Below are 14,102 nucleotides of genomic sequence, written 5' to 3'. Positions count from 1 at the left end.
ACCCCCAAGCTATACCCACTGGCACCTGGGTTCGAGTTGGGTACATGTCTTGACCCCTAGGGAGCCACAGTTGCTGTGGGGAGTGTAGCTTATCTTTCAGGTGTTTGGAGGGAGAGGAAGTTTGAAAACCATCCACTAGGAGATGGAAGAACCCCAGGGAAGGCCAGAGGGAGGAGAATTTTTAGCCAGATGAGCATTGAAAGAAGCTCAGACCTCCGTGGGGGCCCAGCCTTTCTTGATGGAGCCCAGGGCTGAGCAGCATCCTGGATGTCTCAAAGCATTTTCTCTCCATTTCTATAGGGCCACCCTAACGTTATCTCCTGCCTCTGCATCAGTGAAGACAGGCGGTGGATTGCCACGGCAGACAAAGGGCCAGACTGCCTGATAATTATATGGGACTCCTTCACAGGGTAGGCCTTGTGCAGTCACTTCTTTTTTTTTTTGCCCCCCTCTAATTTCTTTAGAGTATCTGCCACTTTGACTAAGCACAGAATGAGTAATGCTAGTGCCTATAAACTTGGTTCATTGGTGTTCCAGAGTAGACTGAGGCAGGGGAGGGCTGACTCGTACTAATCCAGCTCACACAAGCACAAAACATAAACCGAATGCCAAATCTGTCATTTACAATGAGAAACTTTACTTTCACAAGGATAGATTTTCTAGTCACAGGTCAAGCTACCTCTTCTGGGCAGTTTTTTTTTTTTTTGAGAGATGGGGGTCTTGCTATGTTGTCCAGGCTACATTCAGACTCTTCTGGGCAGGTCTTAATGGTCACCACCAAGCGTTCCCCTCCTCCCCAGCTCTCCACTCATATTTTGTGCTTCTTGCTGCCCATCCTCCCTTCTGTTAGTAGATTTCTTGGTAGGTGTGTTCAATCGTATTGCCCTGTGGTGGTTTTAGACACGTTCGTGATAGGAGGCTTTCCAAAGCTGCTGTGACTCTGCAGCCTCTAATTCTGACAACTCCCCACTGCTCATCGCCCACCATTGCCTCTTTTTTTATTAATAGACATTTTTTAGAACAGTTTTAGACTTATAGAAAACTTCGATAAGATAGCACAGAAGGTTCCCATATACTTCACAGCCTGTTCCCTCATTATTTACATCTTATATTAGTATGGCACATGTATTATAATTAATAAGTTAATATTGATACGTTGTTACTAATTAACATCCAGAGCTCATTCAGATTTCCTTAGTTCATCCCTAATATCCTTTTTCCCTTCTAGGATACATTAGATTCAGTTGTGATATCTCTTTAGGCTCCTCTTGGCTGTGGCAGTTTCTCAGACTTTCCTTGTTTTTGAAGACTTTGACAGCTTTGAGGAACACTGGTCAGGGATTTTGTAGGGTGCCCTTTTATCAGAATGTGTCTGATGTCTTTCTTGTGCTAAGACTATCGTAGCCTTTGGACACTCTGATGTCTGAAATAGGAGTCCCAGTAGCCTTCCAAACTTGGGTAAATAGCATGCTTGTTTTAGTCAAGTATCGCAGAGACCAGCCCAGGGGCTGATGGGAGTCAACAGCTTATGGATTCTCTGGTGCTAGAGCCCAGGTCCAAAGAGCCAGGCTCCGGAGCCTCCTGTATCTGCTTGGTAACTTGTCCCCCTCCTTCTCTCCTGCTGGCGACAGACTGGATGGGGAGTCTCTCTGGATATCAAGGTTGTCATCTTTTATTGCCATTCCTCCTAAATTGTAAAATTCAGCTTTTGGGGTCCCTTTTCTGACAGCGCATCAAACAGGGAATGGTGAAATCTCTGTGAGCTAGAGCAGTGCTACTCACAGGGTGGTCATAGACTGAGCTGATCTGTCAGCCGGCGCTGGCCCACACTGAACAGAAAGTATAGAAAATGAAGGCAGCATTTGGGAACTTTTATGGCAAGTTGATTTTGCTGCGATATTTCTATTTTGTGAATGTATTGGTCTGCTGCGGTGGATTGAAACATTTTTAAAAAGTCCTTCCCGGGCCAGGCGCGGTGGCTCACGCCTGTAATCCTAGCTCTCTGGGAGGCCGAGGCGGGCGGATTGTTTGAGCTCAGGAGTTCGAAATCAGCCTGAGCAAGAGCGAGACCCCATCTCTACTAAAAATAGAAAGAAACTAATTGGACAACTAAAAATATATAGAAAAAAAAAATTAGCCGGGCCTGGTGGCTCATGCCTGTAGTCCCAGCCACTCGGGAGGCTGAGGCAGGAGGATCACTTGAGCCCAGGAGTTTGAGGTTGCTGTGAGCTAGGATGACACCACGGCACTCACTCTAGCCCGGGTAACACAGTGAGACTCTGTCTCAAAAAAAAAAAAAAGTCCTTCCCCACAGATAGTTTGAGAAGTGCTGGACAAGAAGACACCTAGACACTGGGGGATATCGTGAGCCTGGGCACATCACTTTGGGCAGCAGCTTTAAAGGAGGAGGCTGGCTTATTTGTTGAGGATGGTATGTGGTTTGGTGTACTGAACACTGCAAACAGAAACTCTATACTGATGAACTCCCCATTCTGCCCTCCCCTCAGCCCCTGGTAACCTCTAATCTATTTTCTGTCTCTAGAGATATGCCTATTTTGGACACTTCATATCAATTAATCATACTATATGTAGCCTTTTGCATCTGGCTTCTTTCATTTAGCACAGTGTTTCAGGGTTCATTCACATTGTAGTGTGCTTAAGTACTTCATTCCTTTTTATGGGTGTATCACATTCCATTGCATGGATATACCACATTCTGTTTATCCATTCATCTGTTGACTTTTTAAAAATAGTTTTAATACATTTTAATGAAAAACTGTTACATTTAATGGAAATAATACATTGTCATAGAAAACATTGGCTACCATTTCCAATCCAGTCCTCTTTCTGGAAGTAATCAATTTGGTTGTGTTTCCTTCCAGAACATTTGCTATTGTTTTAATTACATATATTTAGACATCATCATGTGGTTTTTCTCCACAACATTTTTAGTGTAATCTTTTCCCAAACATAAATTGGATGGTGTCGCCCCTCTCTGATTGAAACCCTTCAGAGACTGCCCATTGCCAAATCAGCTGTTACAGAGAGAAAATATGCACCTTGCATTGGCGCTGTGCACACACTTCCCCTAGAAAGTGAAACGCCCCTGCCTGCGTGCTGCCATCGTCTGCAGCTGTTAGATGCTTTCAGCTGCAGGTCATGGAACATCCAACTTAACTACTAGGGAAAGCTATGGTCTCATGCAATAGGAAGTCCGCAAAGTCTGCCAGCAGAAGGGTGGGAGTCCTTCATGTGTGTCTCTCCTCCAAAGCCTTTGCTGGTGGAAGCCCCTCACCAGACAGAGTTAGCCCCCTTCTGGTGTTAATCCATAGTTTATTTTACATTTTTAAAGGTATTTCCCTACTAGACTCAGAGCAAGTTGAGGACGGTGATTTTTTTAAAAAATTACAAGGGAAAGCCACGGCACTCTAGCCCAGGCAAGAGAGTGAGACTCTGTCTCAAAAAAAAAAAAAAAAAAAAAATTAACAATTCAAATGCTTTGTCGGTATGAATTTTATGATATCCCAAATGATGACTTTGGGACCCAGAAAAGATTATTCAGAGGTTGCTTTGGTTTTATAATTAATATTCACTTCATTTAATTGACAAATTAAAAACTATAGTTCTTCCTTAAGCTTTTCATTCAACTTAAAAATCTTACTCTATAAATCTAGCATATTTTTGCAATCACCTTTGAGGAGGCTTTGATTAATGTTTAGCCCCATTTACAAATTTGGTTATTAATTCCTCTTAAACATTTTTAAACTGCATTTAGAAATTTAATATATTCAGTTTCATTTTTAAGTTTTTTAGTAGTCTGATTAACAGATCCTTCACTAGTACTTTAGTAATTCTTATAAATTTAGTAAATTAGACATAAATATGGTAAATCTTAAGTTCTCTTAAGTGTTCTAATATTGTTTATAAACCTAATACAATTTCAATTTAAAATTACAAGTCTAAATGAACTACATATATTTTTTTTTTTTTTTGAGACAGAGTCTCACTCTGGTGCCCTGGCTAGAGTGAGTGCCATGGCATTAGCCTAGCTCACAGCAACCTCAAACTCCTGGGCTCAAGCGATCCTACTGCCTCAGCCTCCCGAGTAGCTGGGACTACAGGCATGTGCCACCATGCCCAGCTAATTTTTTTTTTCTATATATTTTTAGTTGTCCAGATAATTTCTTTCTATTTTTTTTTTTTCAGTAGAGACGGGGTCTCGCTCTTGCTCAGGCTGGTCTCGAACTCCTGAGCTCAAACAATCCGCCCGCCTCGGCCTCCCAGAGAGCTAGGATTACAGGCGTGAGCCACCGCGCCCGGCCTCAACTACATATTTTAAATTAGAATCACTAATCTGTTAGGGACTCTGATATGTCAAATTCACTTAAACATCACACATTCCTAAAAAATGAACAAATTCTCTTGTCACAAACATGTTAATGGTACAGGTCTGGCCGACTTTATCTTCGCTATATTTAATTCTGAATATTTCCAGGGATAAGATACATTCTCCCACTAAGGATTTCATTGTGTCATTCCCAACAATTTTGGGATTGCCTTCCCAGGTGAATTTTTGGGGCTACTTCTCAGTGGGATGAAGTTTCTCATGTGACAGAACCAGAGCGGCCCTCAGCTGGACACAGACTTGGTTCCAGCCAACTGGGACACTGATGTGACACCCTGGGGCCTGTTTATATTCACTGTGACAAGGACTCCATAACAGCAACAAAAACGGGAGTCACAAAGCCCTCATTCCTGGTTTAAGTCTTACTATCTATCGCCTGCTCTTCCATCCCAACAGAGGTCAGCTGACCCCTCCTTCCACAGTCAGCTTGCTCCTGTCCTTGCTTCCATCGCTGCTTGCATTCTTCAGCTCTCTCAGATATTTAAATTTCGTCTAATTAAATTCTGCATATGTCGAGGCTTTGTCTAGATCATACAATTCTAAGTCTTGCCAGTAACACAGTACAGAAGGGTATAAATAAAAAATGAAAGTTCCTCCTCACCCAAAACCTATCTCCAGAGTAACCATTGTTTATAGTTTGCAGTCTGTTCCTCCAGGATTTTCTGATACACACACTCACACACACTCTCTCTCTCTCTCTTTCTCTCTATCTCTCTCTCCCCCTCCCTCCCTCATATGATCGGGATAATGCTTTTGTTTTGTAATTTGCTTTTTTCACAAAATTTTGATCACTTTCCTAATCTACCTCATTCTTTTTGAAGGCTGCATGGTTTTTCATTATATAGTTATGCCATAATATTTTTCAGCAATTTGTATATACTATATTAATGAATATTCATGTTTCATTGTTGCTATTAAAGCAGTGCCACAATGACCATGAATTTTCATTGATCTCTGTTTACTTTTGTTGTTTTTTCTCTAGGAAAAAGTCGTAGGAGTGGAATTACCGGGCCATAGGGTGTATGCATTGAAAATTTTGATAGATACCGCCAAACTGCTGTCTAGAAAGACTGTGCTCATTTACATTCCCACCTGTGGAGGAGATCGCTCGTTTTCCTGAAGCTGGGACATTGTCCTAGTCATCTTTTTTCATATTTGAATCCTTCATGTCTGGCACAACCTGGCACAGAATTGGCCCCCAGGAACGAGTGACTGAGAGACTAGAGCTTATGAAGAAAGGAGACAGCACATTTGCATACTGCCCCTGAGTTAGGCTGTATTTTTATTATTATTATTGAGGTAAAATTCACATAACGTAAAATTAACCATTTTAAAGTATACAATTCAATGGCATTTAGTACATTTGTACTGTTGTGCAGCTATCACCTCTGTCTAGTTCCAAAACATTTCATCATTCCCAAAGGACACTCTGTACCTATTATCAGTCACTTCCCATTTCTCTCTCCCCCCCGCTTCTGGCAACCCCCAGTCTACTCTCTGTCTCTGTGGATTTGTCCGCTCTGGACATTTCATGTAAATGGAATCATGCAATGTGTGGCCTTTCGTGTCTGGCTTCTTTCACTCAGCATCGTGTTTTCGAGGCTCATCCCTGTTGTAGTACGTGTCAGTGCTTCATTCCTCTTTAAGGCTAAATAATATTCCATTGTATGGACATGCCACATTTTGTTATGTTTTTGGAAGGTTTGAGCTGAGTTCTGACCTGCCCTGGACCCCTGTGGGAAATCAGGGAGACCTCAGCAAATGCTGTTCCTCTTTGTCCTGTTTTGCAGTATTCCCGTGCACACAATATTTGACAGCTGCCCGGAAGGGAACGGCATCAGGGCAATAGCCATGACCCTCGACGCCAAGTATCTGGCAACCATCTCAGATGCCGAAATCCAGGTAAAGGGCCCTTTGGGTCAGCCTGAGCAAGCTTGGCAGCTCTGCGCAGTCCGTGTGACGTCAGTGACGTTCTCAGGAAACAGCCAGACTCCACTGCACAGAGTCAGGGCCTCTCTGCTTGTGGCTTAGCTAGTGGTACTTTGCTTAGTTACCCAAAGTTGCAGGGTCTCCATGAGAGGTGTAAGTTGCTTCAGTAGCCTTCAGAGACCTTCTCATGCCCCTCTGTCTGCTGTCATTTACAGGAAGTGTGCATCTGGAAGTGGACTTTAGCAGTGGACACGCCAGCGTGTACTCTCCAACTACCCAAAGAATATGGTTTTCAGGTGCGTTCAATTTGAGCCTGTAAACAGGAATGTAAAGTTACACTGACGCCAGGTCAAAACGTACTTTTTGTTTTAGTAGAGTTTTATTATGGTGCAGCAGAGCTTTTTAAAAACACTTTCATATCCCTAATCTCATTTTATCTTTGATAATAATAGCTAATATTTTTCAAGCACTTATTATGTGCCAGATTCTGCTAAATTCTTTACTTACATTATCTCACACAATCCATGCAAATATGCTAGGAAGAAGATATTAATATCTGTGGAATACTATTATCAATTATTAAATAATTTGTCTAAAGTCACCCAGCTAGCAGCCTTTCATATTCAAGCAGCACGCTCTTACCTGCTTCTAACCTTGTAGCTGACTCGTGAGCTATATAAAGAAGTTATTATTATTACTCTCGATTTACATGAGGTGACTTGCCAAGGACACCCAGAAAGTTTGCATCAGGTCTCTTGACATCCTGCATCACTGTTCTCTGCTGTTGTACATTGTCTTCTTCATCCTCGCACCCTTCTTTCACTGTACATGTGTTGAGTCCCTGCTCTGTGCCAGGCACTGTGATAAGTACGCACCTGGCTTGCAGGATCTAAGTCCCCAACAGAGGGTTTGGGTAACTAGATGCATCCTTATACCCATCTTCTCTCCTTTCCCCCCAACATTCCTCCTGCCTCTGAAAAACCTTTTCTTCTTGACGTTGTGCTAATATAGTAGCCACCAACAACATGGCCACTTAGGATGGATCTTTCCTATTGCTGCAAAAAACTCCTTTGGGATTTTGGTAGAGATTGCACTGAATCTGTAGATCAGTCATCTTCACAGTGTTGCCTTCCAGTTCATGAGCACAGCATATCTTGCTATTTATTTGTGTCATCTTTAATTGCCTTCAGCAGTATTTTGTAATTGCCTATGTACATATCTCTCACTTCCTTGGTTAAATTTATTCCTAAGTATTTTGGTTTTTTTTTTGATGCTATTGTTAATGGAATTGTTTTCTTAATTTCCTATTCAGATTGCTCATTGCTAGTATATAGAAAGGCAGCTGATTTTTCTTTTTTTAAGAGATAGGGTCTCACTCTGTCACCCAGGCTGGAGTGCAGTGGCCCAATCATAGATCATAGATTGAACTCCTGGGCTCAAGGGATCCTCCTGTCTCAGCCTCTACAGGTGCACACCACCATGCCTAACTAATTTTTTTTTTTACTATACTTTGTAGAGATGGAGTCTCGCTATGTTGCCCAGGCTGATCTTGAACTCCTGGTCTCAAACAGTCCTCTTGCCTTGACCTCCCAAAGTGCTGTGATTATAGGTGTGAGCCACTGTGCCAGGCCACAGCTGATTTTTGTGTGTTGATTTTGTATCCTGCAACTTTGCCAAATACATGTGACTATTTAAATTTAAATTGATTAAAATGAAATTAAATTACAAATTGGGTTCCTCAGTTTCACTGGCCACATTTCAAGTACTCATTAGCCACATGTGGCTGTTGGCTACTGTATTTGACAGCAGAAATTATAGAACATTTCCATCATCACAGAAAGTCCTATTAGACAGTGCTACAAAAGCACCCAAACTCTGGATAAACTCTACCATCAGCCTTCTCTGTACCCATAGCCATAGCTGGGTACAGCTTAAGAGACCCACCCAACTGAGCTGATTCATTTGACCTTGAATCCAGTCATAAAGTTCAAAAGGGCTCTCAGCACTGCCTACCTGTCTACTGGGTTCTCTCTGTCTCCAAGGATGACAATTCCCACCTCCTCACCACTCAGCCCTTCCCCTCACCTAGCTGATGACCGGCTCTCATATGTCATTGGGAAAACGGTAGCCATCAGATACAAACACTGGCCCGTTCTCACTCCCAAGCCCGCAACCTACTTCCAACCTCACTGTCTTCTCTTTTTTCCCTCTGATTGCCATGATGGGCCAGTGCACAGGATATCTTGCTATTTATTTATGTCTTCTTTAGTTTCTGACTCCCCTCTCACTTACTCAGGGCCCTCCCCTGCAGCTGTCACCTCTCCCTCTCTGGGTCATTATTCCCATCAGCACAGAAACATGCTTTCGTGTCACCTGTCTTTAAAGAGCTCCTTTTGACCCCACATCTCTGCCCTCTGCTTGTCTTCACAGGGAAACTGCTCAGAGGGGTTGTCTCCACTTGCTTTCTCTACTTCCTCATCTTCCTTCACTTTTTTTCCTGCAAGAAATATTTGATCTCTTTAAAATTTTTTTTTGAGACAGAGTCTCATTCTTTCACCCTGGCTGGAGGTCTTTGTGAGGTCTGGTCCATAAACTTTGCTTTGTCTGTTCTTCATCCCACCCAGGCTTTTGTGCTGTCCTGATATTAATTCGTGGGCACTGGCAGTGGTAGTTTATATTCCTGCAGTGATGCAGCAAGTGACGGGTTAGGAATAGGTGTGGAGATGGGATGGAAGCAGTAGGAATAGAACTGAAAAAACTTTTCTTCAGTCTGTCCCTCAACACTGCCTCCTGCAGACTGTTGCCTCAGGCTGCAGCCACCCACCTCTCACACACATTTCAAGACACATGCCTATGGTTCCCCACGAGTATCTCGAGTCTGGAATATCTCGCTTTGTTGTTGTTGCTCTTATTGTTTTGTTTCTGTATTTAGCGTTTCCCCCATTTCCATGGTTTCTGCAGGGTTGATTTTTAGGAAGGAAGCCAACAACTCATGCTATTCACCATCTTGGCAGGAATCAGAAACTTCTTCCAATATCTTGCATTCATTCCAAGATATCATGTGGCCCTGTCAAATTTAGAAATGCGTATGCAGCCGTCTTTGTCCAAAAGGACACAGAATAATGGTTATTGATGAATACTGGTTTACTTTTGCTTGTTCCAATTTATAGATGATGAATTATAATAAATAAGTCTAGAAAGGGAACACCTTTGACACTATTTATTTAAATAACCAGTATTTAAATGATATTCCTATTGCTTACCAAATACCATGTCTTTTCTGTTTTATATTCCTACTCATTTATTTTAATTAAAATTATTATTTAATTCTAACATTCGGCTTAACCAGAGAAAGACAGAAAATTTATTATCATTAATACATTTCTATACTTTATATTTCAGAAATACCTTACTTTTAATCCAACAAATAATAAAGAATTGGTGAGCAATAGTAAAACACAGGCAATATATTATTCATGGGTAAGTAGAAATGTTTTGATTTGTTTTAAATGTGGGTACAAGTATATGTTCATTCTTTGAGTACAAATGTTTTAATAATGTAACAATATAGTATCTCTACTTAGAAAGCAATGAATGTATATGAAAATGTTTTGATTTAATTATAGTATTTATTTTAGTCCCATTGGAAATTAGCATATTAAATCAGGAGCAGATAATTTAATTGTATTAAAGTAATGAGGCAAATATTTATTTGTATATATTTAATAAGTCTAATATATTGGATTTGTTGAGACCTTGGACTTTATTCCTTGTTAGAACTAAGAAATTAGCAAACAGATCAGTGACATATGTACCACCACAGGGCAAAATCATGAGATTAAAAAACACTGAAATTCGGCGGGCACGGTGGCTCATGCCTGTAATCCCAGAGCTTTGGGAGGTCAAGGTGGGAGGATTGCTTGAGGCCAGGAGTTTGAACTAGCCTGGGCAACATAACAAAACTCCACCTCTACAAAAAAATTTTTAAAAAGAAATAAAAAAGAAATCAAACATAGAATTGCTATGTAACTCAGCAATTCCTAGGTATATACCTAAAAGAATTGAAAACGGGCATTCAAACAAATACTTTTACATAAATGTTCATAGCAGCAACACTATTTGCAATAACTAAAAGGTAGAAACAAGCCGAATGTCTATCAGCTGATGAATAGGTAAACAAATACGATGTATCCAAAGAATGGCATATTATCATATAAAGTACTGATGCATGCCATGGCACGGATGAGCCTTGAAAACATTATGCTAAATGAAAGAAGCCAGACACACAAAGTCACATACTGTATTATTCCATTTATATGGAATGTCCAGAATAGGCAGATGCACAGAAACGGAGAGTGCATTGGTGGTTGTCAGGGGTTGGGGAAAGCAGAGGATAGAAAGTGACTGCTCAGTGGGCAGGGGGTTTCCTTCCAGGGTGATGAAAATGTCTTGGAACTAAATGTCTGGGAACTAGATAGAGATGGTGGTTGTAAGGCATTGTGACTATATTAAATTCCACTGAATTATGCACTTAAAATTGATTAATGGTTGATTTTATGTTAAGTGAATTTTACCTTAATAAAAAAATTGCAAAGCAAAAACAAAAATACATTGAATCACTGATTGTCAGTGATATTCATTACTTCAGGTATTTATTACAGTTCTAAAGCCTTATTAATGTGTAATTCAAATTTGCATTAACTGCCATGTAAAGTCACAATCATTTGTGGTGTTTTTTATGTATTTACTTTTCTTTCAGAATGTTTTTAGATGTTCCCTGAGGCAACAAGTTCTCTTAACCTGTAGAAATTGCAAGTTTCTGACCTGTTTAGATGTATTTGTTTTGATTTTGTTATTACATAGTTCTTCTTTTGGAAACAAGGTCTTTTTTTAGTAGTGATTATTTTTTCTGTACTCATCAGAATGAAGAGAGAGAGACGCTTGCTCATAGTGCCCCAATTTTAACCGAAAAAGTGAGTATGCCTGCTGCATTTTTAGACATCGCATTTTGTGGAGAATAAATACATATGTGCAGGCTTAGTTGCTTTAGGCTGTTCTTTGTATATCTTGATGTTAAACCATTGGGAAATAATTTGAAAGATTTTACTTGGGCCCTTTATCCATACTGAATTGTCAGTTGAAAATAATGAAAATATCACTAAAAATAAAATGTTATGGAGAAAAAAATTACTGAGAAAAAGATATGATGGCTTTTATAATGCATATGTACATAGTAACAAAGAACAAAAGTTAATCTGAAGTGGTGTAAGTAGAGTAACTGAACGTGAGTGGATCCCTTATAAAGCTGCACAGTTTCAGAATAATAAACAATGATATTGGGTATTTACATATTTAAAAGTCAGCAGGAAGGTGGTGAACCAGATGTTGAGAGAACATTTTTATCTTTCCTGCTTACCTTAAGCTATTATGTCTGAAGTGGAACTCGAGTTCTGTCTCCGGTAGCATTTTCTGCATTTGATACCCATGTACTCTGCCCTCAGTGAGCACTTTATGACAATTTTTCTGCTTCTTTTCTTCTCTCTTGGTATGATTTGTAGGAATTTTTTAAGAGGGCATACTAAAAGGAAAAAAAAAGATGAGATGGATAGACACAAGGAAAGATTATTCTGTCTGCAAACTTTGTTTTTCAGAAATTAAAGTACCAAAAACTATAGTCGATTCTCGTTATTATATAGTTATGCTCTATAAAGTCTCTGCAAACACTGAATTAGAAAATACTGAACCATTGCTTCTAGGGCAAATGCAGGATTAGGTTCCTGTGAGCTTCTGATCACATTTTCACCAACTGATCAATACCTAACCTTGTTTTATGTGTATTTTCTGTTTAGAGACACCATATTTAATATATATCATTGATTCATTAATGTTGAACTCACAGCTAGCAGCGCTATAACTCATGCCTGAACGAAGGTCATCTAACATATATATTTTTGTAATAAGGCACATCACAGCCTTCTTTTGCTTAGGAACACTAGACAGCAGTTTAGCACTATGTTTGGGGACCAATATAAGTCCTGAAATCGCCAAGAAAAAGCACCCCAAAAATGCAAACAACATGGTTATTGACCACAAAAGGATACTTGTTTACAATATGAGAGCTGAAACAAGAAGGCAGAGCATTGCCTTGTTTGACCTCAACTGGGAATGTTCATGTTGGATGAGTCAAATTTTTTGCCACTCTGTACATGAAAACCTGCAAATGACCATGAAAGTGCTATGAGTATTGATTGGGAGGGTTATGAATAAATTCTAGCAAGTAGGTGAATTCAAAAATACAGAATCCACAAATAATGAGCATTGACTGCAAGTTGAAATGATAAAAATGCCTCGTATTGAAACATTGCTGCTCTTAGAAAGAACTTGATGCTCTTGCTTGACCAATTATTTTACTGTTCCTCTTATGTTCAGGTCAGAAGAGGTAAACCCTAGGATGTCCTCTGCATAATTAGAGAATTGGGCAGCAGACTTGTTGTATTCTATGACAAAGGGGCTTTATCACTGCTCTGGGTTCTTTTGATACTTCATCTCTAAGACACTAAGAAAGATGGCCTCGTGCCTTATTTCAGATAGCACAAATTTAATAGGGAGTCTTACTTAGGGCATTTCTGTGTACAGTGCTTACATAATTTCTACTGATGGGAAAACACCTTATGATCAAAGGAGACTGCGAGAATTATTTTATGATATTTTACAACCAGAGTATGCTTTTTGCTCACAACAGATAATCCGTTTCTTTATCAGTCTCTGAAACCTCCGTAAGAGAAGTTTAACAGGTATAACAGTGATTATCTACTCTTTCACTTGCTTTAAACAAACAGTTTAATTGAACACAGTACATAACCCTTCACTTGCTCTTAGCGAACCTTCAGAGGTTCAGAACTGCCTGGACCATATGACAATCCATGGGAGATGGTTTTTAGTTAGTGTTTTTTTTTTCTTTCTCTTTTTCTCGGTGTATTTCAGCATAATATTATAAAATGTCATGTTGATCAGTGCTTTGTTTTATATTTATTACCAACCGTAACTCATAACCTGTCTTTTGAAACACAGACCTTCAACAAGCTCGTGGGAAAATTTAGCCAGTCCGTCTTTCACTTGAATTTGACACAAATACTCTCAGCCACGATGGAAGGGAAGCTGGTCGTCTGGGACATATACCGCTCACCATCATCTTCATCCGCCTCTTTGGGCGCTCCCTACATCAAGCCATGTAAATTGGTTCATTTGCAGAAAGAAAGTATCACTGTGCTTACTACAGTTGATAGGTAATTGTTAAAAAGTATCTATAGATGATTATAAAAATATTCTAAAACCGCTTTGGATGTATATGCATATTTTGTATATGCATAGAATATTTCTGAGGAGAGTCACTATTAACTGGAAACATCGAGCCTCTGAGGAAAACAACTGAGAACCAGGAGCACGGCTGGGGGTGGATGTACTTCTTTTTATAGTCCCGTTTGTACTATTTGGATTTTTGAAAAATCATGTGTTAAAAAAATCCCTTTGTGTTGATGAAACAAAAAGTAACTGATTTTTTCTTCTGCGCTAATTAGACTTATTTTTGCACCTAAAAATTTACACACTTTAAATTTAAGAAAATAACTCAAATAGCTATATTGTTTTTTCTTTTTCTTTTTTTTTTTTTTTTTTTTGAGACAGAGTCTTGCTTTTGTTGCCTGGGCTAGAGCGAGTGCCGCGTGGCGTCAGCCTAGCTCACAGCAACCTCAAACTCCTGGGCTCAAGC

At 39.9% G+C, this 14,102-nt stretch overlaps 1 protein-coding gene across 1 annotated transcript in view; it reads left to right on the top strand.

Annotated features, from left to right (window-relative positions):
- The window catches only part of WDR66 (WD repeat domain 66), a 58,176-nt gene that overhangs the window by 9,674 nt on the left and 34,400 nt on the right, over positions 1–14,102 (top strand). Inside the window, exons 5-10 of the mRNA XM_012663543.1 lie at positions 301–410; positions 6,196–6,307; positions 6,550–6,630; positions 9,737–9,814; positions 11,257–11,307; positions 13,406–13,620. Coding sequence (XP_012518997.1) covers positions 301–410; positions 6,196–6,307; positions 6,550–6,630; positions 9,737–9,814; positions 11,257–11,307; positions 13,406–13,620 — 647 coding nt within the window. The remainder of the gene's footprint in view (positions 1–300; positions 411–6,195; positions 6,308–6,549; positions 6,631–9,736; positions 9,815–11,256; positions 11,308–13,405; positions 13,621–14,102) is intronic.

Source organism: Propithecus coquereli, unplaced genomic scaffold (genome assembly GCF_000956105.1).
Source record: "Propithecus coquereli isolate 6110/MARCELLA unplaced genomic scaffold, Pcoq_1.0 Scaffold81, whole genome shotgun sequence".
Lineage (NCBI taxonomy): Eukaryota > Metazoa > Chordata > Mammalia > Primates > Indriidae > Propithecus > Propithecus coquereli.
Note: the sequence above shows the minus strand (reverse complement) of the source record. Positions and strands in the feature narration are given on the sequence as shown.